Source organism: Maniola hyperantus, chromosome 26, assembly GCF_902806685.2.
Source record: "Maniola hyperantus chromosome 26, iAphHyp1.2, whole genome shotgun sequence".
In the NCBI taxonomy this organism is placed as follows: domain Eukaryota; kingdom Metazoa; phylum Arthropoda; class Insecta; order Lepidoptera; family Nymphalidae; genus Maniola; species Maniola hyperantus.
Window position 1 is genome coordinate 5,972,829 of NC_048561.1, and position 25,396 is coordinate 5,998,224.

At 39.1% G+C, this 25,396-nt stretch overlaps 2 protein-coding genes across 4 annotated transcripts in view; one reads left to right on the top strand and one right to left on the bottom strand.

The window, feature by feature from the left end:
- Blos3 (Biogenesis of lysosome-related organelles complex 1, subunit 3) overlaps positions 1-25,396 on the bottom strand; it is a 114,019-nt gene that overhangs the window by 59,887 nt on the left and 28,736 nt on the right. The gene's annotated exons all lie outside the window — the stretch shown is intronic.
- Positions 77-17,049, top strand: LOC117994485 (dipeptidyl peptidase 9-like). Of its 3 annotated transcripts, none has more exons than XM_034982411.2 (19): positions 77-627; positions 2,066-2,267; positions 3,461-3,639; positions 4,083-4,180; positions 4,869-4,971; positions 7,035-7,156; positions 7,753-7,876; positions 8,690-8,843; positions 9,420-9,594; positions 10,131-10,240; positions 10,692-10,844; positions 11,200-11,329; positions 11,856-11,945; positions 12,563-12,735; positions 13,116-13,259; positions 13,738-13,816; positions 14,692-14,884; positions 15,074-15,185; positions 15,748-17,049. In XM_034982411.2, exons 1-19 carry the CDS (start codon positions 344-346, stop codon positions 15,838-15,840), a joined length of 2,718 nt encoding a protein of 905 aa, XP_034838302.1. In that variant the 5' UTR covers positions 77-343; the 3' UTR covers positions 15,841-17,049. The 3 variants fall into 3 exon arrangements, with proteins under 3 accessions (XP_034838302.1, XP_034838301.1, XP_069363768.1); XM_034982410.2 differs by having other exon boundaries at positions 7,747-7,876; positions 15,748-17,048; XM_069507667.1 differs by lacking the exons at positions 15,074-15,185; positions 15,748-17,049 and having other exon boundaries at positions 7,747-7,876; positions 13,742-13,816; positions 14,692-14,822.

Sequence of the window (25,396 nt, forward strand, 5' to 3'; positions counted from 1 at the left end):
TTTGACATTTTATTTTTCTTCTATCTGTGATTTGTGACATTGACAGTAATGATGGACCAATGATGGGCTAATTTTGAAATTTTGAAAAACATCTGTGGCCATTTGGCAAAAGTCAAAAATCAGTGTGTTGGCTCGATTTTAGGATTTTTAGGCAAATATATTCATTTTTATCACGTAATTACTCTATTATAATGCGACCTAAATTATCTAAGTAGCCATGAAATTAGTTAAAATATATTAATCAAGTGTACATACGTATATTGGAATCGTTTTTCTTTTCGAGTGTACTATAGTATTGGAGGCACGGGCCGTCATGATATTGCATTGTTAGGCCAAATTTTGTATGGAAATTGTGAAAATGGAGCTCAGGGAAGCTGGTGATGGGGCAGCGGCTGGCGAATATGATCGCGGACCCAAGAAATACAGCTGGGCGGAGGTCCGGCAGGCTGTACATGATTTACGTAAAGAGTTATCGTCTTTGTCGACGATGGTGCCTATGGCTATATCGTTCAGGAGACTCGGCAATGGAAAAACGAGGGTCTACTTCTTGAGGACTCCTCAGAACGGATGGGAAATCACACTTCTTTATACTGACGTTACGCCCTCGCAACAACCTAGCAATGCAAGGTAAAGAGTACAATAATACTTTTTTGGATTTTTTGATTCAAATACTTAAATACTTGTACTTATGCTTTTTGATACTTAGCCAATTGAGCTACGGGCTAAGAAGGGCCATCTTAACAATAAGAAGCATTAAAAAACTCAGTAGTTACTCTCATAAGAAAAAATCTTAAAAATCATTGCAAAAAAATAGTTTGTTAAAAATAGTTTTCTTATTTAAAGTTTATTGAATTCACCAAAAAATAAAAAATAAAACAATTAAGTGTGTATTTATACTAGAAATCTGATAATTTAAATGAATAACATTATTTATTGCTACCTAACCGAAAATTACAAACTAGATGATGTCAGTGACTTCATCCATGTAAATTTAGGTTTTAAAATCCTGTGGGAAGTTGTGTGGTTATTGATCTATACTAATATTATGAAGAGGTAAAGTTTGTAAGTTTGTCAGATAGACAACAAAGTGATCCTATAAGGGTTTTGTTTTTCCTTTTGAGGTACGGAACCCTAAAAAATTTTAATAAGCTACCTGGGGCGAAGCTGGGGCGGATCGCTAGTAAAGGGTAAAAACTACATATCTATGCTAAAGATCATTATAGATCCGTTGCTTTATTGTGGCATCATTTAAGAGCAAATTAATACACTTTCACATTCCATATATTATTGAGTAGTAGAATGTAAAACTGCATCTTTTTTTAAATTTATTCATTCAAATACAAGTCGCCCATTTGGACTTATGGCATACAGCTGTGGGGCTGTACCAAAAAACGTAACATCCAAATCATCCAACGGTTCCAAAACAAAGTACTCAGGAATATTGTAAACGCACCCTGGTACATCAGAAATGATGATATTCATAGGGACCTTCAAATTGAATACGTCCATAAAGTTATCACCAAATCTGCCAAAGCCCACGACTATAGGCTTCACCACCACGTTAACGTTGAAGCAATCCAGCTGCTTGACGTAACGGAGACAGTGAGAAGACTAAAAAGGACCAAACCTTTTGAGTTAGTGTATAGTGATTAGTGATAGTGTACATAGTGTAAGTGCTGAAAGAACACGTGAACAAAGTGTCATATCTCAAATCAAGAAAGACTAAGATGCGTCAGTCGACAATTTCTTAGTATATAAGATAATTTATAAGTTTAGGTTAAAGTAAAAATACTTATTAGTCATACATTAGGCTAGATCGTAATATAATTGAGTAGCTAATTGGCACTCAACAATAAGGAAAAAAAAAAAAAATACAAGTTAGCCCTTGACTGCAATCTCACCTGGTGGTAAGTGATGATGCAGTCTAAGATGGAAGCTGGCTAACCTGGGAGGGGTATGGCAGTTTTTTATTAGGACTGACATAGGGTATTCAGATTTTATTTCGCAAGATCAAAGATTTCTAGGATATCAGTTAGTATATGATATTTTACATATTTTTTTACAGATTAGATTGGAAACCTCTTATCGAATCGAACGTAGCCCTGGGTGTGTCATCAGGCAAGTGGTCCAGAGAGGAGCAGCTGCTATGGGAGCGCCAACGGGTGGCCGCGTGGGGCATAGCCTCCTATGAGCTGCACCCCAAAACGGGGCGCGTGCTGTTCCCATGCGCCTCTTCACTGTTCATTGCTGAGGAGGGGCCTAATCAAGTAAGTATCTCTCTCCCTCTCTCTCTATCTCTCTCTCTCTCTCTCTCTCTCTCTCTCTCTCTCTCTCTCTCTCTCTCTCTCTCTCTCTCTCTCTCTCTCTCTCTCTCTCTCCTCTCTCTCTCTCTCTCTCTCTCTCTCTCTCTCTCTCTTACACATACAACACTCCACATCGTGGTAATCTCATGAGCCAGAGTGTAATGGTAATTTCGATACTTATTCCTACACAGAATTATCTAAAAATATGATTTTTACCTATATAAAATTATGAAATTTTATGGACGTGGTCTTTGAGACAAGGTTTTTTATTGAGTTACGGTATGTAATGTAATTTGTTTGGCTAACCTAACCAAGTATGTCTGCTGTAACCCTGTCGAGGGTAATGATCTTCTAGTGGCTTCTAGTGGTTTATAGCTGAGAAGAGACCATAAAAAATCATGAGAATGATGGCTACTTGAGACAATATCTTTTTCTTATACCTTAAAAGGAAAAACGGAACCCTTATAGGATCACTTTGTTGTCTGTCTGTCTGTGAAGAAACCTACAGGGTACTTCCTGTTGACCTAGAATCATGAAATTTGGCAGGTAGGTAGGTCTTATAGCAGACATTCGGGGAAAAATTTGAAAACAGTGAATTTGTGGTTACTTCACACAAAAAAATTAAATTGTGGTCATGAACTAATAATTAGTGTATTCAATTTTCAAAGTAAGATAACTATATCAAGTGGGGTATCATATGAAAGGACCTCACCTGTGCATTCTAGAACAGATTTTCGTTTATTTTTATGCATCATAGTTTTTGAATTATCGTGCAAAATGTCGAAAAAATACGACTGTAGTACGGAACCCTCATTGCGCGAGCCTGACTCGCACTTGGCCGGTTTTTTATTTATTGAGTTACTAGATGATGCCCGCGACTTCGTCCGCGTGGATTTAGGTTTTTGAAAATCCCGTGGGAACTCTTTAATTTTCCGGGATAAAAAGTAGCCTATGTCCTTCCCCGGGATGCAAGCTATCTCTGTACCAAATTCGACAAAATCGGTTGAACGGTTGAGCCGTGAAAAGCTAGCAGACAGACAGACAGACAGACACACTTTCGCATTTATAATATAATTTATAATATTAGTATGGATTGTACTTAACATACTTTTGTTTGAGTTATTGTAATTATTAAAGTCAATGTATTTTTGTACCAGTCGCCTCCTCTAGTACCCCGCTCGCTCAGCACCGGCTGGGGTGCTCCGCTGACGCCCGCGATGTGTCCCTCCCTGCCATCTTTAGTGGCGCACGCAGCACGAGGAGACATCTGGCTCGCGGGGGATACCTTGCGCAGGCCGGCGAGACTCACCTATGCTTGCAAAGGGCGCGATGAGAAGTGAGTACGGTTCAGCATAGCCTGGAGGCCTCCCTTTTTAGGGTCCCGTAGTAAACAAGGAACCCTTATAGTTTCGCCATGTCCGTCCGTCTGTCCGTCCGTCCTCGGTTAATTACTCGACTATTAGTGCTAGAAATCTGTAATTTGGCATGGGTATAAATATTAATCACGCCAACAAAATGGTGAAATAATATAAATAATAATATCTATCCCGGCTGTACTCACTTGTTTAGTCGACGTTAGCCCGACTAGTTTCGAACCCATCCGGGGTCCTTTTTCAAGGGAGTCAGTTCGCGCACGCGCCGCGGTTTTGACTCAAAAAAGGACCCCGGATGGGTTCGAAACTAGTCGGGCTAACGTCGACTAAATACGTGAGTAAAGCCGGGACAGATATTATTTATAATGGAAATCACTCACGGTAGTTTAAACTGTAATTTTTCCAGGTTAGCAGACGACCCTCGTCAAGCGGGAGTGCCGTGCTACGTCACGCAGGAGGAGTTCTCGCGGTACACCGGCATCTGGTGGCAGCCCAAATGCGATGGTGAAATTATAACTTATTTATGATGCAAGTGCGCAAAGTTAGCAATTATAGTTGAAGGGTATAAATGAAATGCAGGCGGGGTTTTTAAATTCCACAGAGAGCTTAATTTTTCTTGAAAAATTATTTACTCAAAGTATATACTACTAGAGGATGCCCGCGACTTCGTCCGCGTGGATTTAGGTTTTTAAAATCCCGTGGGAACTCTTTGATTTTCCGGGATAAAAAGTAGCCTATGTCCTTCCCCGGGATGCAAGCTATCGCCGTACCAAGTTTCTGCTGTGCTGGGCTGTGAAAGGGTAGCAGACAGACAGATAGACAGACAGACAGACACACTTTCGCATTCATAATATTAGTATGGATTGTACGCTATTTGTTGGATTTGTAAAATGGTGATAATTAATTACGTAAATTTAAAACTAAAGCTACGTGGGTAATGTTACCTTATTATCACACTAAAGTTGAGATCTATAGACCGCACTTTGACTGTGCTCAGACTTAAGATTGAGTTAAAACGAGACAGATTTATGTGAGGGATATACATCTGTCTCGTTTCAACTCTGTCTCAAGTCTAAGCAAATTCAGAGTGCGCTCTATAGATTTCACCCTTAGTGTAATAAGGTAACATTACAGCACTTGTGTGATAATATAATATTACCGCCCTGTAGGTAACTGACTGTAATGATTGCAGATGACGTATTCCGGATAGTGTACGAGGAAGTGGACGAGAGCGACGTGAAGATATTCAGCTTCCCCTCCTCGCAGAGCTCCAGCGGGGAAGTGGAGGAGTTCAGGTAACTCATACATTTTATTGCAGACTAGCTTATGCCTGCGACTTCGTCTGCGTGGAGTAAACAAATTTTAAACCCCTATTTCACACCCTTAAACTTGATCTTTAACAATGAGATTTTAACATATGAGATTAATAAAATATGTCATACTGCTAATTGCAAAAATATTAACTACAAAACTTCAAACTTCTAACTTCAAAACTGACATACTTTCATACAAACTTCAAATCGCTATTTTACCCCTTTAGGGGTTGAATTTTGAAAAATCCTTTCTTAGCGGATGCCTACGTCACAATAGCTATCTGCATGCCGAATTTCAGCGCGATCCGTCCAGTCCACCTTTTCCTTTTATATATATAGAGAATAGCTTATGATCGCGACTTACACTGTACAAATTTTAAAGTCCTATTTCACCCCCTCAGGGGTTGAATTTTCAAAAATCCTTTCTTAGCGGATGCCTATGTCATAATAGCTATCTGCATGCCAAATTTCAGCCCGATCCGTCCAGTAGTTTGAGCTGTGCGTTGATAGATCAGTCAGTCACCTTTTCCTTTTATATATTTAGCTTTGCGCCTGGCTTTGATCTAATTGATAAAAAAGTCCTATCAGAATTACCCAAAAAAGGTATTGTGTTCCTCACCATTTTGTTTAATGGCATCATTCGTGTTGGCTACTTCCCAGCACTATGGAAGGTCTCACAAATTATAATGATAGCAAAGCCTGGTAAACCTGTCCATGAAGTAACCTCATACAGGCCAATCAGTTTATTACCTGTGACATCAAAAATTTGTGAAAAAGTTGTGTTGCAGAGACTTATGAAGGAACTGTGCTCAAGATGTATCATTCCAGACCATCAATTTGGCTTCCGGCAGCATCATGGAACTGTCGAACAGGTACACAGGGTATGCAGAACAATTAGAGATGCACTTGAACATAAAGAATACTGCTCTTCTGCATTCCTTGACGTGCAGCAAGCATTTGATAAAGTGTGGCATACAGGACTATTGTTCAAAATTAAATCGCTACTACCTCATACATTCTTCGGATTATTGAAATCTTACCTGACTGATAGGATATTTCAAGTCAAGGAAGCCGAATACACCTCTTCGTTTCACCCAATTACAGCTGGTGTGCCACAGGGCTCAGTGCTAGGTATAGATACTTTACACCATCTATACGAGTGACCTACCTCGAATTGACGATGTTAATGTGGCTACATTCGCAGATGATACCGCTGTACTTGCTCGCAGTGAAAATCCTGACGAAGCTTCGGCTATTCTACAACGTGGTCTAAACGAGATTGACAAATGGCTGTCGAAATGGAGAATAAAAGCTAGCGGTACAAAGTCAGTCCATATAACATTTACTCTTCGTCGAGGAAACTGTCCTCCAGTCTCACTGCGGAACAATCAGCTTCCGCAATGTGACAGTGTTAGATACTTGGGCATGCACCTAGACAGAAGGCTCACCTGGAAAAAACATGTTCAAGCCAAGAGGGATGAGATCTATCACCGATATAGAGGACTGTACTGGATGCTCTCAAGGAACTCCAGACTTTCCCTAGACAACAAGCTCCTGATATACAAGACAATAATAAAGCCGATATGGTCATACGGCATTGAGCTCTGGGGATCAGCATGTGACTCCAATATTCAAATTGTACAAAGAGCTCAAAATTACATTTTGAAACAACTATCCAACGCGCCATGGTTCTTGCAGATATCGGAACTCCATGAGCACTTAAATATCAACACAGTAAAGGAAGAGATTAGAAGCTATAGTTGCAACTACAAAACAAGACTTACTAACCATCCAAATCGTCTGGCAGTGCAGTTGACAATGCCGCAGGCGATTCGTCGACTAAAGAGAAAGCATATACTGGATAATTAGCTGAGACCCATGGAGTTTTCCCGCTGGGGAAGTTGTCTCCAATCACGCCAACCTGTCCTCCAACCAATCTGCTCATAGTCCATCGACTGATCGCATGATAAGGCACAACAACAAAAAAAAAAATATATATATATATATTTAGCTTAATTTAAAAACTGTTCATTTTTGTTTATCAGGTTTCCTCGAGCAGGGACCCCCAACGCGAAATCAATACTCAAAATGGTGACCTTTCGACTACAGAAGGCGACCCCCACCACCGTCTTAGACTATTACCAGGAAGGGAACTCAGAACGAATAGGTACGTGACACTCGTATTTTAATGTAGTCTAGCTTATGCCCGCGACTTCGTCTGCGTGGACTACCCAAATTTTAAACCCCTATTTTACACCCTTAGGTTTGATCTTTAACTATGAGATTTTAACATGAGCTTAATAAAATATGTCATACTGCTAAATTGCAAAAATACAAAACTTCTTTATAGACACTTCAAAACTGACAGACTTTCATACAAACTTCAAACCCCTATTTTACCCCTTTAGGGGTTGCATTTTGAAGAATCCTTTTTAGCGGACGCCTACGTTATAATAGCTATCTGCATGCCGAATTTCAGCGTGATCCGTCCAGTAGTTTGAGCTGTGCATTGATAGATCAATCAGTCAGTCAGTCAGTCTCTTTTCTTTCCTTTTATATATTATATAGATAACGGGTACATACCACGATTAATTTGGCGTTTTTATTTGTTGATATTTCAACCCAATTTGATTCCTCTTGTCTTGACAGATAGACATACATACAGATAACAAAGTAATCATATAAGGGGCCCTTTTTTCCTTTTGTGGTACGCAACCCTAAAAAAAACTAATCATAGCAACTCAAAATGAATCTCAGTTTCAGACTCGAGTTATGATTCAATGGAGGTAACGGATATCCGGTGGTATGACCTTCGGCAGTCGCTGAAGGAGACCTTCCCCTGGCTGGAGTACTTGGCCAGGGTAGGGTGGACGCCGTGCAATCAATAGTGAGTTTGTTTTGTCCCTCGTAGCTTCTAAATTTTAAAAATACACAAGAAAAAATGTGTTCTAGAAAAATAATAGATACAGTTACAAAAGGTAAAAAGAGGGAAGTGTAGATTGAAGGTAAAAAGGTAGATAACAGTTGAGTGTGAAAGAGTAGAAAGGAAGATAGTAAATAAAATCAGTATCAGCAGTGATTCAGTGGAAGTGACGTATATCCGGTGGTATGACCTTCGGCAGTCGCTGAAGGAGACTGGAAGTACTCCAGCCAAGGCCAGGGTGGGGTGGACGCCGTGCAATCAATAGTGAGTTTGTTTTGTCCCTCGTAGCTTCTAAACTTTTCTTTGAATGGTAACATCGATATGCTAAAAAATACACAAGAAAAAATATACTATAAAAAAGATAGGTACAGCTGTTAGAGAAGTAAGAAAGAGGGTTAAAAGTAGATTGAAGGTAAAAAGGTAGATAAAAGTTTATTGTGAAAGGGTTCTGCAAATCCACACTCAACTTTTGTCTATGCAAGCTAAGATACACTTAGAGAAGGCAGAAGGGTAGAAAGGTAGATAAAAGTGAGAATGCGTGTGAAAGGGTAGAAAAATATCATAATTGTAGATTAAAAATGTGAAGAAACATTAGCAAAACTAAAAATAAATTATTTTAATTTTAAGTTCATTGTATGCTGTAACTGCCTCTAAATGCATTTTTGATAAAATATTAAATCTTGTGACGTGTAATTTATTGCTAATAAAAAAAAAACAAAATTATGTATTAAGAACATCGTTATTTTTAGTATTTGTTTGAAAGTGTTTTTTTTTCAGCGTATGGGTACAGTTACTTGACAGAAAACAGCAACGATTAGAACTTGCGCTAGTGCCAGTGAGCGAGTTCAGTGCTCGCGCGAGCTACGAGAACGCGCCCGCGGATATGAGCCCGGGGGAAATCAATGAGCCTATTCTACATAATAATACTCAGGTATGTTTTTTTGTAGCATACAGTTACTGGACAGAAAATAACAGCGGTTAAAACTCGGCTAGTGCCAGTGAGCGTGTTCATTCTACCTTTTTACTTACTATCTTTTTGCCTTCATTCCTATACTATATACCTTTTCACCTTCATTTTACCTTTTGCTCGCGCGAACGACAAGAACGCACCTACGGATATGAGGCTTGGAGAAATTAATGACCCTATCTTGCCCAATGATACTCAGAGTTGTCATAAAATAGTTTGTCTGTTTTTGCTGTTATACAGCATAAAGATGGATGGTTGTATGAAAGTTTCGGAGTTTTATGCCTGACTTACATACTACTTACATCTTCGGCAAGAATAGCTGACCCGCTCCAACACTCCGGCGGAATATCTGTTTTCTTCGTAAAATCTTTTTTATAACAACTAAAATTTAGCTTTATATACGGTCACATAAGTTTGAAATTGTATGATGTATGCTGTACGTTGGCATGTCGTTCAATTTCTCCTTTTATTTATATAGAAGACATGTACAGATTTAAACTTCACCCGAGCATAGTTAAGCTAACTTTTGTTATTTTACAGCAAATTCAAGTCTTAGTACAAGAATCAGCGCCCGAAGCTTGGGTGAACGTACACGATATCCTGCATTTTCTACCTTCCTCCCCTGGCACCGTCAAATTCATATGGGCATCGGAGGAGACGGGCCACCTTCATCTGTACCTTATTACATGCGCCGTGCCCGGAAAGAGAGCCGAATGTGAGTTCTATCCTTTTACCTTCATTTTATCATATTTTAACCTTTATTATATAGTTTCATCATCATCATCAACCTATCGCCGGCTCACTACTGTGCAGGGGTTCTCCTCACAAAATAAGAACGGTCTAAGTTTTTCATTGCCCCTAATTCTTGCATTTTACCTTATTTCTACTCTCGTCTTTTTTAGACTTGCCTTTACATAAGATTAAAAGTATATTAAAAGCATGCTCCTGAAAAAAGCATATTACACAATTGAAGAATATGTAAATGATAAAAGAGCGTGGGTTTGACCTGCAGCTCGCTCCAGCAATGCGCGGGACTGCAATCACTTTTATATATGGCATAATATCGTATATCAAATCTTTGATAAGAGCAACCGCCGAGTTTCTTGCTGGTTCTTCTCGGTAGGAAAGGCATTCCGAACCAGTGGTAGATGCATTTGACGATTCAAAAGTACTCTTAAAAGTTTTTTTTTTTGCTTGAATATTTCTATTCTAAAAAAAAGTATTTCTATTCTATTCTATTGTTGTCCACAGCGGTAATAGAGATGATAACAGAAGACGAGTCACACGCGATAGGCCCCAATATAATAAGTAAAGAAGCGATCACTACTGGAGAATGGGAGGTCATGGGAAGGAAGATTTGGGTAAGTGAATAAAAATGTCTGAAGTAGTAATACACAAATTCAGGTTGAAATGCATGAGATCTAATATTTATCAATATACCGTATTTTGCGGACAGCAGAACGTCGTGTAATATTATTACTCGGTTACTGTGATAGAGACTAACTAAAACTAAAGACCTAGTGGCAAAGACGTCCGCCTCGTATTCCGGGGTCGGGGGTTCGATCTCGGGCACGCACCTCTAACTTTTCGGAGTGTTTTTATGCAATTAAATATAACTTGGTTTAAAGGTTAGGGAAAACATCGTGAGGAAACCTGCATGCCGTAGAGTTCTCCATAATGTTCTCAAAGGTGTGTTAAATCTGCCAATCCGTACTTGGTCAGCGTGGCAGACTATGGCCACATTCTGAGAGAAGACATGAACTCAGTAGTGGGCCCGTTGATAGATTGATCATGATGATTGTTTCTCCGTAGGTGGATGAATCCCGAGGCTTAGTGTACTTCGTAGGGCTCCGTGAGACGCCACTGGAGCGCCATCTATACGTAGCGCCCTTCAACCCGCCGCGGCCGCACCAAGTGACTCTACTCACTACTGTTGGGCACTCACACACGGTTGATATGGACGAGGTAAGGTGTAAAATAAACTTGTTTTTACGGTTGATTTTCTCTGTCTCTTTAGAGTTTCTTTAAAGAAGATGCTGGAGCAACTACTTATTATTATTGTTTTGAAAAACCACTTCATATTTTTTTGTCGGTTTGTCCTTCAATCACGTTACAACAGAGCCACGTATCGATGTAATTTTTTCCATGGCTAAAGTGAAAGGTCTTGAGAATGACTTTGCGGCTACTTTTTATCCCGAAAAAACAAAAAGTTCCCACGCGATTAAAAAGAACTAAATCCACGTGACCAAAGTCGCTAGTGTCATAACATGATAAGTTTTTTCTGCAACATTTGCTATTTTCAAATGTTTTTTGTTGACAGGATTGCTCGATGGCGGTTATTACGTCATCGAACATCAGCAGCGTGCCAAACACACGGGTGTACCGAGTCACGCACGGCGCGAGTACTATGCTGTTGCCGCACGGGACTCTGGTCGAGAGGGCGTGCTCAGGTATAATCTCTACCTCTACTCACTTCATAACTTTACCTTTTTACCTTCAATCTATATTTTTACCTTCACCCATTTTTACCCTCAATCTACCTTTTAACCACCGATCTACCTTTTCACCTTCAATTTACCCTTTTATATTTATGCTCTTTATCTAAAAATGTACCTTTATTCTATCTTCTAAAATTAATTCTATTCAGCTATCTGTCTTTCTACTATTTTACCCTGACATTTATTTAAAGGTACGAGTATCTAACGAAAGCCGAGAGTGAATTTTTAGTGTTTAGAAACCCTCAACACTACGGAAAATATCAATTATTGTATTTATAAAACCTCACCTGGTTTTGATACTTGATAAATTTACTATATTTTTTTTTAGGATTTACATGTATCCTCATGGTCTATCAATATAAACAGTTTTAAATGTGGAATATTTGTAAATCAGCGAATAGACACGCAAAATCATAGTAATTGAGGGACCAGGGTATTTTTATGAAAATTAATTATAAATAGGTACTATGTTTGACAGAGTCGTCGGACACGCGGTCGTTCAATGGCTCGTGGGACAGCAGGTCGTGTGACGGCGAGGACGACAGCGAAGTATCATTACTTGTGAGGGGTAAATACTAACGAATTTCACACACAAAAGTAGCACATTCATGAAAAATACTTTCAAATTCAACAGTACATAGTGTAATTTGAACTCAAAAACACTAAAAGGAGTCCAAAATCCAAATGTACCTCAAATTAGGAATCGCTTTTGTGATAAGCTCTCCCTTTTACCCTCTAACTCTTATTTTTATTTTTGCTCTCTACCTTTTTACCTTAATTTTTTATGACTACGTTATTTATACCTTCTTTTTACGTTTCGCCTTACTATTCGTATTTCGAATTTATTAATATACAGTGCGACAAGGCTATCTTGGCGCGTGGTGAAAATCGGAACGAACGTTGCCGTCAAGTGTCCCCTTTGCTCTTATTAGAATATTCTAAGACTTTGTTCTCCAACAGCGCCCCCCTGTTAATGTCATTCAATGCCAATTCAATGCCAAGAGAGCCTTGTCGCACTGTATGACACAATGTTATCTTAGGTCAAATCTCTCATGAATAAGTCATTTGACATTTCTTAGATCGCTGACAATTCTGTCTTTGCGACTGTAAAAATGTATTTTTTTCTACATAAACTCTCTTAAATATAAAAATGTATGGCCTGTATTGTAGCTTACTTTGTTCCAGAACGTTCCCTCAGCAGTATAGACGTACCCCCACCACAGATACTGTCGACGCGACTGTCGTGCGGTCTAATGGCGTATTGTACTCTGTGGCGATGCGCAGGCGCTGGTCGGCGTCCCACAGTTCTACACGTGTACGGCGGGCCAGAGGTGCAGACAGTTACCAACAGCTACAAGGTACGATGTGACTGTCGTGCGACAAAATTGTCTTAAGACTAATTTGTCTTTCAATAATTTTCATGTTTTTATAGTTGTTTGGAGACGTAATTGACTTGCGACAGATTTGTCGTGCGACAAATTTGTCTTGTGACAAAATTGTCTTACGACACAATTATCTTTTAAATCCCACGCATTACATTCCCGGGTCAAAATTGTTACGTAATGTTTAAGAGGCTGCTAAACGTACTATAATTATCCTGCGACAAAATTGTCTTGAGACAAATTTGTCTTGACTTTTTCATGTGACCTATTGTTGTGAGATGTAATTTAATTGACTTACGATAAAATTGTCGTGCGACAAAACTGTCTTACATGATTAATCCGCATTTAATGCCCAGGGTATTCGCCAACTGCGGATGCATATGCTGGCCGCACGGGGTTTCAACGTGGTCGCAGTTGACAGTAGGGGGTCGAAGCACCGAGGCAGGGCGTGGGAGGCCGCCATAAAGGGGAAGATGGGACAGGTGGAACTGGATGACCAGGTATTTACGAGGTTTTACCCACATCCTATGCGTCAAGTCATTGCTCGTTTGTTACTACCTTATATTCGCGGATTTTCAAAAGTTCTTTCTTAGTGGATATCTACGTCATAATAGCTATCTGCGTGTCAAATTTCAGCCCGATCCATCCAGTAGCTAGAACTGTGCGTTGATAGATCATTCAGTCACCTTTTCCTTTTATATATGTAGAAGACCAGCGTATGCGCGCGGCTTCGTACGCGTGGACTATCTATATTTCAAACCCCTATTTTACCCCCTTAGGGGTAAGATTTACAAAAATCCTTTCTTAGTGGATATCTACGTCATAATAGCTATCTGCATGCCAAACTTCATCCCGATCCGTCCAGTAGTTTGATCTGTGCGTTGATGAATCAGTCAGTGAGTCAGTAGATAGCCTTTTCGACGTTCATAAAATGACAGCAGGGTTCGCGTTATACTTTGTATAATGTCTTTTTCTCAGGTAGAAGTATTACAGTGGCTGGCCAAAGAGACCGGCTGCATAGACATGGAGCGAGTGGCTATACATGGCTGGAGTTATGGTAAGTCAAAGTCAAAGGCAGAGTCAAAGTCAAAAATTATTTCACATGGGCCTGCCATAATGGGTCAAAGAGACCGGCTGCATAGACATGGAGCGAGTGGCTATACACGGCTGGAGTTATGGTAAGTCAAAGTCAAAGGCAGAGTCAAAGTCAAAAATTATTTCACATGGGCCTGACATAATGGGTCAAAGAGACCGGCTGCATATAGACATGGAGCGAGTGGCTATACACGGCTGGAGTTATGGTAAGTCAAAGTCAAAGGCAGAGTCAAAGTCTAAAGTTATTTCACATGGGCCTGACATAATGAGCCGAAGAGACCATTTAATATTATAAAAATTAAAGATATTTTTTAGTGAATTACGAGAGCCAAAACACGATTGGCACAAGTTTCCCCAAAAAACGCATTTTTTTTATACGACCATTAGGAGAAAAACCAGTTTTATTCTATTGATATAAAACCAATTTTGATAAAATTTCGTAGTTACGTTCAACGTTTAATACACTAAGGGATTACGGTATTATTTTATGGTAACATAGCACATATAATTTTAAATATAAATATAATATATAAAGAGCGTGCAACAACGTGCGTTTCATATCTGTGCAAATCTGGGAAAATTCAAAAAATTGTCTGTCAGGAACAAATATGAAGTAAATGAGTATTTTTGACCAAAGTTTTTATGAAAAAACATGTAGATACATAAATGTTATGCCCGCAAAACTCATTACCATATAAGCCTTCGATGTATGATTAGTCTACTATTTTCGAAAAACTAACTAAAATTTCGATTTTCGCGGCTGGTTGTATCAAATCACTTTAAAGGCGTCGTCTCACTAGTATTTACGCTATGCTATAGTGACGTATTTTTTTACAGGCGGTTACCTCTCACTACTAGGCCTAGCGACTCGACCCAATATCTTCAAGGTATGCGTGGCGGGAGCGCCAGTAACGTGCTGGCGACTCTACGATACCGCGTACACGGAGCGCTACATGGGCCTACCCGCATGGGCGCCGCATGCGTACAGCAGAGCGAGCGTGCTTGCACATGCACCTTTCTTCCCCGACAAGTAAGTTCAGCAAATGCGACAAAAATGTCTTGCGACGAAATTGTCGTGCGACAAAATTGTCTTACTATGGAATTCACTCGTGGCATGATTTATGTAATGGTATTATGTTGCGACAAAATTGTCTTAAGACAGAATTGTCTAGCGATTAAATTTGCGTGGTTATCAATGATTGTGTACGAATTGTTACAGGGAAGGCAGACTACTCATAATCCACGGGCTGGCGGATGAGAACGTACACTTCTGTCATACTGCAGCGTTGCTCGCCGAGCTTGTCCGGTTAGGGAAACCGCATCGTGTTCAGGTTAGCTGCTATATACATAAAAAGAAAAACTGACTGCCTAACTGACTGATCTATCAACGCACAGCTCAAACTACTGGACGCCGCGAACTGAAATTTGGCATCAGACAGCTATTATGACGCAGACATCCGCTAAGAAAGGATTTTTGAAAATTCAACCCCTGAGGGGTTAAAAAAGGGGATTGAAATTTGTGTAGTCCACGCGGAGGAAGTCGCTGGAATAAGCTAGGTTAAAATATAAGGTCATTCGGATAGGAGGTCCTAACCCAGAAGGGTGGGAGGTCATAGTTTTCTACGGGAATCCATACCGAGATGCACGTCTACCACGCTGGCCAAGTGCAGGTTGGTATACTTCACACACCTTTGAAAACATTATGGAGAACTCTCAAGCATGCAGGTTTTCTCACAATGTTTTCCTTTATCGTTCAACCAAGTGATATTTTATTACGTAAAACGCATATAACTAGATGTGCGTGCCCGGGATCGGACCCCCCAGCCTCCCGAATAAGAGGCGGACGTTTTAACCACTAGGCTATCACGTTTTTACAATAGACTTTTTTCTCAGGTATACCCAGGCGAAAGGCATTCTCTGCGGGCGATGCACGCGGCCAAACACTACGAGGCAACGCTACTTCATTTCTTACACGAAAACCTGTGAACTACCCTCCATACAGCATCAAACAACACTCGCCTACCAGTCGCGCAACTAGTCGACCAACTTATCCAATAATGACGTCATGAGAATCTGTGAACTACCCTCCATACAACATCAAACAAAACTCACCTACCAGTCGCGCAACTAGTCGACCAACTTATCCAAGAATGACGTCACTACAATCTGTGAACTACCCTCCATACAGCATCAAACAACACTCGCCAACCAGTCGCGCAACTAGTCGACCAACTTGTCTAAAAATGACGTTATGACAATTTGTGAACTACTCTCCATATACCATCAAACAACACTCGCCTACCAGTCGCGCAACTAGTCGACCAACTTATCCAATAATGACGTCATGAGAATCTGTGAACTACCCTCCATACAACATCAAACAAAACTCACCTACCAGTCGCGCAACTAGTCGACCAACTTATCCAATAATGACGTCATGATAATCTGTGAACATACAGCATCAAACAACGCTCACCTACTAGTCGCAAAACTAGTCGACCAACTTGTCTTAGTGACGTCACGAAAGCCAGTAAACTATCCTCCAAACAGCATCAAACAACACTTACCTACCAGTCGCGCAACTAGTTGACCAACTTGTTTACTACCCTCTATAAACTATCAAACAACACTCGCCTACCAGTCGCGCAACTTGTCCAATAGGGATGTTCGTACAGCGCTACCATTTTAATAAGTTACGCTGATGTACCTGCGCAGAAACCTTATTTTTGATATGAGTGACGGAGACAACGCTCTACAAAGCCGAAATGTCATTCTAAAGGCCGATGTACATTACTTTCTGCCGCGTACTGTATAAGTCCCGCAAATTGCTATTGCGCTGAAACCATGTCTCATTAACATCGAAATGACGTCATTTTGATGTCAGCCGAAACGACGAAACTTTACGACCCAGCATAATAATATAACTGGTGCAATTTTAATCATTATATTTTACTTAAAACTGGTAGGCAAGTGTTTCTGTAAGAGATCGCTCGGTGTAAGGGACCTGTTCATTGAAGCGGAGCGGAGTGGAGGTGTGCTTAGTCGACCAATTAAATATTTGAACGATGATATCATAATTTTATCACTTGATCTAAAATTGGATGCTTCAAATGCAATTAAAAAGTGTCTAAAGGTATGTTTCCGAACCACGCTGCACGCAGCAGTGCTGCCGCAACAGTGCTGTCGCGGCACTACTGGTCCCGATACAATCTCTATAAGCTTATATGAGATTACATTCCGAGTTAGGCAGCAATTTCGCGGCAGCAATGTAGCGGAACATTGCTGCCTAGCTCGGAATGTAATCTCATATAAGCTTATAGAGATTGTATCGGGACCAGTAGTGCCGCGACAGCACTGTTGCGGCAGCACTGCTGCGTGCAGCGTGGTTCGGAATCATACCTTAAGTCCATTATTGGTACTGATTCTGAGTACAATTAAATTTTAGAGTAGGTATTCGCATCCGCTTCTTACTAATGTAATATGAAAAGGACAGACACAGTTTGACAGTTTTAAATTTAATTTAGAGCTGTCAAACGTCGTGGCTTTAGCTGCCAGTTGCGAGTCTATTGTCTTGTCGCGGGCACTTAAATTTAAAGTCTTTGAATGTAAAATTCATGTTGCGTCCTTTTTAGCCATATTAAAAAGAAAAAGATGCAGATACTCTTAATTTAGTTTAGAGAAAGACAACAGAATCGGCGCAGTGTCATTTTAAAAAGCAATACTAGAAAAGATATCTTCTATAAAAGCGTTATTTTTTTGCGATTTCACGTTTCCAATGCAAAAAGTCTTATTTTGATCAATAATGGGGCCGATTCTCTTGTACACAATCTCTAAACTAAACTAAATTAACAAGTCTAAATCAAGCGCTATCCTTTTCTGCAAGCAACATTATGAAATGGATAGCAATAGATTTAGACGTGCCATTTTAGTTTAGTTTAGAGATAGTGTACAACAGAATTAGCCACATTGTAACAATATCCTAGCATTATTAAATTAAGGATTTGTGACTAATCGTCTTTTTACACTGGAGCCTCTAATTGGGCTGCTACATGTCCACTTCGCTCGGCTTAATGGACGGGCACCTTAAGAGTCGCAGGAGGCAAAAGAGCCGCAAAATTTTTCAGTTCTGAAAATGCGAGTGACCGCAGAATCACGTAAAACGCACGTCTTATGACGTCATCAGACTTTCTGTTGCGCCCTATGCGGCTGAATCTTCCTGTGACACGCATTTTCAGTATTGAAAAATGCACGACTTTCTGTTTGTCTTGTGTTATGCGATCGCTTTTATTATATTTTTTAGCGTTATGCAATAATGTGACAAGTATTTATTTTTACTTAAGTACCCTGTACGCTTACAGCCGTGCTCAGAGTCGCTTAATCGTTACTTAAGTTTAGTTAAAACGAGACAGAGCTATATCTCTCACATAAATCTGTCTCGTTTTAACTCAATCTTAAGTAACGATTAGTGACTCTGAGTACGGCGGTTAGTATAAGATTTTACGTCTCACCAAACGTTGCTAGAATTCGAGAGTCTAAACACAATTACGTCAAAGTAAAATGGACCTAAAGGGCCTTGAATTGAAGTCAAAATTTCAATACAACTGATTTTAATTTCGCAACGTTTCCGCTTGGAGCGCCGGTTGTAGATGTGTAGACAAACTTGAGCTTTAAAACAAGGCACATATGATTCAGTTTACTATAACGCGGAAGTGTTTCGACACTCGAATACTATCAACGTTGGTGAGACAGAAAATCTCGTAGGTACTAAGCGTACTGATATAAAGTGTCATCCAAACGCAAACCTGTGGCCCTACCGCGGTTGTTTGACAGCTACAATGTCACGATCGCAATCATCTCTGATTGGTTAATGCTCGCTCACTATTGGCTACAATGCATTGTTGCAACAAGAATTGCACAAATTCAGCCAATCAGAACAATTGAGATTGTAATAATGATTGATGCAGGTTTTAGACAATCGCCCTACTGCTCGTCCTAAGCGACTACGGAGCGGGAACGTCAGACGCGCAGCGTGGCTGTATAAGTCCCCCAAATTGCTAATGCGCGTGGCTGCCATTTTAGTGACGTCAGCACTAGAGTTTCGAGCTGATGGTATATTTTTATTTAGGCTGACGTCAAAATGACGTCATTTCGATGTTAATGTAAAATTTAGAGCCTCAATAGCTCAACCGGTAAAGGAGTGGACTGAAAACCGAAAGGTCGACGGTTCAAACCCCGCCCGTTGCACTATTGTCGTATCTACTCCTAGCACAAGCTTGACGCTTAGTTGGAGAGGAAAGGAGAATATTAGTCATTTACATGGCTAATATTCTTTAAAAAAAATGAGACATGGTTCCATCGCAATAGCAATTTGCGGGACTTATAATAACTTCTTTCCGTGGATAGAGTGTAATAAATGGATGGATTTAGGTTTGTAAAAATCCCGTGGAAACTCTTTGATTTTCCAGGAGAAAAGTAGCCTATGTCACTCCCCAGGTCTTTCAAGTATACCCATGCAAAAAATCATCACTCACTCAATCACGTTGATCCGTTGCCCTGTTGCAGCGTGATTGAAGGACAAACCAATAAACATACGCACTTTCAATATATCAAATGGTTTATTCAAAATAGGTAATAAATTACACTTTTTGATAGTCTGTTGTTGCATTTGTAAGATGATATAGTGGTGATAATTTTTACGCGAACTTAAATAGTAAAGCTACGAGGGTTCCAAACGCGCCCAGGTCTGAGAAGAGCACACAGCAAACTCAGCATTTATGCTATGGTACTGATGGGATATTTTCATGGAAGCCAGCCACAATAACTACGAATGTCCAAAATAATTTTCTTATAGTATTTAAATGAATTATTTCTTATTTATTGAATAAATAATAAAACGAACCTAGCATAATATCCTGGCTTTGCTCGCACAATAGTTGTAAGTATCAAAAATATGTATTTTTTACAAATGATTTTTTGCAGTTTATGGCAAAAATCAAAAACATCAATAACGTGTCAGCGATTTTAGAATATTCGCATCTTTTTCTTACCTATGTAATAAGAAAAGGACACACAAACTTAAATAAATTTAAAACTGTCACACCTCGTAACTTAAGGTGCCAGGTCTTGACCATACTGTTTTTGTAGAGTAGCACTAACAGCCGTACTCAGAGTCGCTAATCGTTACTTCAGATTGAGGTAAAACGAGACAGATTTATGTGAGAGATATAGCTCTGTCTCGTTTTAACTAAACTTAAGTAACGATTAAGCGACTCTGAGTACGGCTGTAAGTCTTCAATTTAAAATTCATTTTCCGTCCTTGTTTAGCAATATTAAAAAGAAAAAGATGCAGATACTCTGAATTTAGTTTAGAGAAAGACATCAGAATACGCTATTTGCTTACAACCTTTATTCCCTCTAAAGGCTGGAACACACTAAGCGCAACGGATAAGGCCCAACGCACCGACAAATATGGGGCGCAACGAATTTCTTAATTTAAAAAAAAAGAATATTAGCCATGTTAAATGACTAATATTCCCCTTTCCTCTCCAACTAAGCTAATCTAAATATAAGTCCCGCAAATTGCTAATGACGTCTTTGAACGCCATTTTAGTGACGTCAGCACTACTGACTGAAGTTTCGAGCTGATCTGCATCTGATAGCAAATTAAGCTTTTGGTTCATTGTATATCATGGACTTCAGCAAAATAATGCCTGATTCTATATACAACATTTCTACACGCACGAAACGTTTTGCGTCATCATTCCTCATACGTATGGCTAAGGTTTGGAATACTCTTCCGCGATATGTGTTAAATAAATAAATAAATAAAATAAAAATCTTTTTTATTCGAATAAACTTTTACAAGTACTTACGAATAGTCGGATGCATCTACCACTGGTTCGGAATGCCTTTTCTACCGAGAAGAACCAGCAAGAAACTCGGCGGTTGCTCTTTTCAGATATTTGATATACTTACCAATTACAACCCGGGTATCTTTAAAACAAGAGTGAATAGGCATCTTCTAGGTAAACGCGTCCCATCTTAGGCCACATCATCACTTTCCATCAGGTGTGATTGTGGTCAAGCGTATACCTATAATGAATAATAAAAAAACCGGCCAAGTGCGAGTCAGGCTCGCGCAATGAGGGTTCCGTACTACAGTCGTATTTTTTCGACATTTTGCACGATAATTCAAAAACTATGATGCATAAAAATAAATAAAAATCTGTTTTAGAATGTACAGGTGAAGACCTTTCATATGAGACCCCACTTGATATAGTCACTCACTTCGAAAGTTACACTACTTATTAGTTCATGACCACAATTTAATTTTTTTTGTGTGATCTAACCCTAAATTCACGGTTTTCAGATTTTTCCCCAAATGTCAGCTACAAGATCTACCTACCTGCAAAATTTCATGATTCTAGGTCAACGGGAAGTACCCTGTAGGTTTCTTGACAGACAGACGGACAGACAGACAGACAACAAAGTGATCCTATAAGGGTTCTGTTTTTCCTTTTGAGGTACGGAACCCTAAAAATTAACAAATTCTAATAAAATGATCTCATACTCATATTAACCACAGTTTCTGTCGCGTGGTGTGTATCAGCCTTAAACGTTTATTAAAAAGTATTTTTTTTTTGTATTATAAAATGTATTGGTGCGTTATTGCATAACACTGTTTTTTTTTTTTTACAAAATAGAAAATAGTCATCAATTATTAATTTAAGTTTTGCCCAATGTTATTATGAAATAAATATTTTAATGAATTTCTTAATTGTGTTTAATTCAAGTCCAAAGTCTTCAGTGCGTGATGCCAGTGATGACATATGGATCCGAGACATGGTCGCTAACTATGGGCCTCATAAGAAAGCTCAGAGTCACTCTGCGGGCGATGGAGAGAGCTATGTGCGGAGTTTCTCTACGTGATCAATGAGGAAATGAGGAGATCCGTAGAACTAGAGTAACCGACATAGCTCAACGGGTTGCGAAGCTGAAGTGGCAATGGGCAGGGCACATAGTTCGTACAACCGATAGACGTTGGGGTCCCAAGGTGCTGGAATGGCGACCTCGCACCGGAAGACGCAGTGTTGGAAGACCCCCCACTAGGTGGACGGACGACATCAGACGAGTCGCAGAGAGGCGCTGGATGGCGGCGGCGCAAGACCGTGGCGTGTGGCAGTCCCTACAAGAGACCTATGTCCAGCAGTGGACGTCTATCGATTGATGATGATGATGAGTTTATTTGTCACTAGCTGATGATGCTATGTGCTTTAATTAATTAAATATCACTTGTTTTAACGGTGAAGGAAAACATCGTGAGGAAACCTGCATGCCTGAGAGTTCTCCATAATGTTCTCAAAGGTGTGTGAAGTGTGCCAATCCGCACTTGGCCAGCGAGATAGACTATGGCCAAAACCCTTCTCACGCTGAGAGGAGACCTGTGCTCTGTAGTGAGCCGGTGATGGGTTGATCATGATGATGATATACTCTTTGGTGTGAATCTTTTTATCATCACCATCGCACAGTTTATGCCCAAGTTTTCTGATAGGTACCTAATTTAAATAATCATTTAGGTATTACAATGTGATTGGATTTTTTCCATAAAAAACCGGCCAAGTGCGAGTCAGGCTCGCGCAATGAGGGTTCCGTACTACAGTCGTATTTTTTCGACATTTTGCACGAAAATTCAAAAACTGATGCATATAAATAAATAAAAATCAGTTTTAGAATGCACAGGTGAAGCTCTTTCATATGATACCCCACTTGATATAGTTATCTTACTTCGAAAATTGAAAATATACTAATTATTGTTCATGACCACGATTTAATTTTTTTGTGTGATATAACCCGAAATTAACGGTTTTCAGATTTTTCCCCATATGTCTGCTATAAGACCTACCTACCTACCTACCTTTCATGATTCTAAGTCAACGGCAAGTACCCTGTAGGTTTCTTGACACAACAAAGTGATCCTATAAGGGTTCCGTTTTTCCTTTTGGGGTACGGAACTATAAATTGCGGAGCAGGCAGGATTCGAACCTGCTTCTGCTCTGGGTATCACACCCGGAGTGCCTTTGACCGCTAGCCCACGGTCTACTTACTGACAAGTTTTGAGGTACGGAACCCTATAAATCTTCGAATCATGTAGGTAGGTACCTACTTAAATATATTTGGGTTTGTTTTAATTATCTTGAATACCTAATTGGAAAGCGCGCTATGAATAATATGCAATGCGGGAAAATATTATGACTTGTTATGTAGATAGATAGACTAAAGGTACCTTACGTTATAAAAAAACCAGCTAAGAGCGTGGCGGGCCACGCGCATTGTAGGGTTCCGTAGTCACAATTAACCTCGAAAAACAGATATAACTCTTTAACCTGTGAACCCTACTTAGCCATGATAGTTTTCTTTTAAAACTGATTATATATACTACTGCTGTGAATTTTTTCACGCTCCTATATACTACCATTTGGCTGATAGTGATAGAGGCGGGGACACACCAATGACTCTAATAAAAATTTTTGCACTTTAAAACATCGTATTTTACAAACGGATCTTTAAGGTATATTTTTTTATTTATCTGTGGAACCCTAATAAGATGTAATATGTCGTATCTGTACTAGGTACCTACCTAAACAAATTGTTTTGCGATCTACGTTGCTCTGATGCACAGATATGTCCAGATATGCAACTAGCGTGGCCCCCTCAGTCCCTCTCGCTCAAGCAGATTTTCTTACTTGTGAAATGTCACTCCTTCTCTTGGACGATCTAACCTATGGACTTGTAACGCGCCTAATATTACGAATAAAAATTTCTGTCACTTTTGGTGCGGGACGAGGAAACACTACATAGACAACTTGACACACTCACTCAACAAAGTTTTGTGTCATTATTAACACACACATATCTAAATCTTCAACACTACTACATTTTACGCACACTAATAAGTTATATACATCAACATACAAAGACATTACGAGTGTAAGACAGTCAAATTGATTTGCGATGCTACCGTATCGATATTTTAAAATATATCGATAGTTTTTCAGAAACAAAAGTAGAAGTAAGAATTTATTACTCGTATTTAATTACTTAAAACCAGTGTTTGGTCAGCGTAGCGTATTCTTGCATACATTCACCTCACTTAATAGGTAATTATCCCAAAAACTAATAATGCAACGTAAAAATAAGAAAAATATTTATTTAAAAAATATGCACATACTTTTTTACTTATTTTATATCATTTTTAATCTTTTGTATTTTTTTATATAACGAAATTTTCATTTAAAATTTCGATAGTGAAAATGTGCTTATTAATGACTTATATTATTATATAATACAAAATAAACCTGACCGCGCAAAAACCTACCAAACATAATTAGTAGGTATATCAATCAATAAAATGTTTTTTTCTTTCCAATCAATCATTTATTTATTGCACATTGGGTTTACATGGTAATTCCAATATGGTGTACTCTTTGTCCAAAAAAATTAAATGTAAGTTATTAAATATTACACGTATTGCCCTTACAAATTAGCAATGCAAAAATTTTCTCAATACCTGCCGCTTTTACCCCACAGCAAAATTCCATAAGACAGATATGATACTATGAAAATAAATTAGTAAACACACACGGTGGCCTCTTCTATTTTTAACACGTCATTATTTACCATTAGGTTAATGTTATGTATATTCTTGGCGATTCTCTCTGTAAAAATATCGAAATCTGTAAAAATAAAACGATTATGATAAATTATTACCTAATCCTCATCCTTGAGAAAGGTACACCTTTTAGCTACAAATTACCCAGTTCAGAGACACCCTACCCCGTTTCTCGCCTATCACTAAAATTGCGTTGCTTTAATATTTTTTTAAATGTATTAAGTACGTGAAATCACAGAAATCGACCAGTTTTATTACAAGTATAGGTAGCGAAAAAAATTGTGGTAATTAATAATAACTATTCTTTACTTGACTTGAAGACGGTAATTTAGTCGTTAATAATAAAGAAAATGTTTTCATCGATATCGATAATCGAACCGCAATCACTATCACATGATTCTTAAAAAATCGAACCTTATGTCCTATGCAATTAAATCTAATACTGAAAATTTTTGTAAAAATAACACTATAGTCTCGTGGGGAGTGCGGTATACTATAGACGGAGAGCCAGGGCCCAAAATACTGTTTGAATTTACTAAGGCTAATTTTTTATAGTTCATTAGAATGGTTGCGTACACAAACATACTGCGGTCAGTCAAGTGAACCTGAGAACAGTGACTCAGGTGCGCTATCAAAGGTGTCGTACCTGCGAGGTAATAAAATGAATTTACTAAGGCTGAAAATTGTTATATAACTTGTATATTGCATATAAATAAAAGTTGTAATGGTTAGTCAGCAGAATATGGGGACAGAGCTGGTCAGTATGCGCAAAAAATTAGCCTTAGTAAATTCAAACAGTTTTTTGGGCGCTGGCTCTCCGTCTTTAGTATACCGCACTTCCCACGAGACTAGTGTTATTTTTACTACTACATA

Bases quoted from the DNA above. Each gene is read 5' to 3' on its own strand.
- LOC117994485 (XM_034982410.2), top strand. From the start codon at position 344: ATGGAAATTGTGAAAATGGAGCTCAGGGAAGCTGGTGATGGGGCAGCG. The intron at 10,845-11,199 runs GTAAGGTGTAAA...TTTTGTTGACAG, and splicing joins ACACGGTTGATATGGACGAG to GATTGCTCGATGGCGGTTAT. The intron at 11,330-11,855 runs GTATAATCTCTA...TATGTTTGACAG, and splicing joins GGTCGAGAGGGCGTGCTCAG to AGTCGTCGGACACGCGGTCG.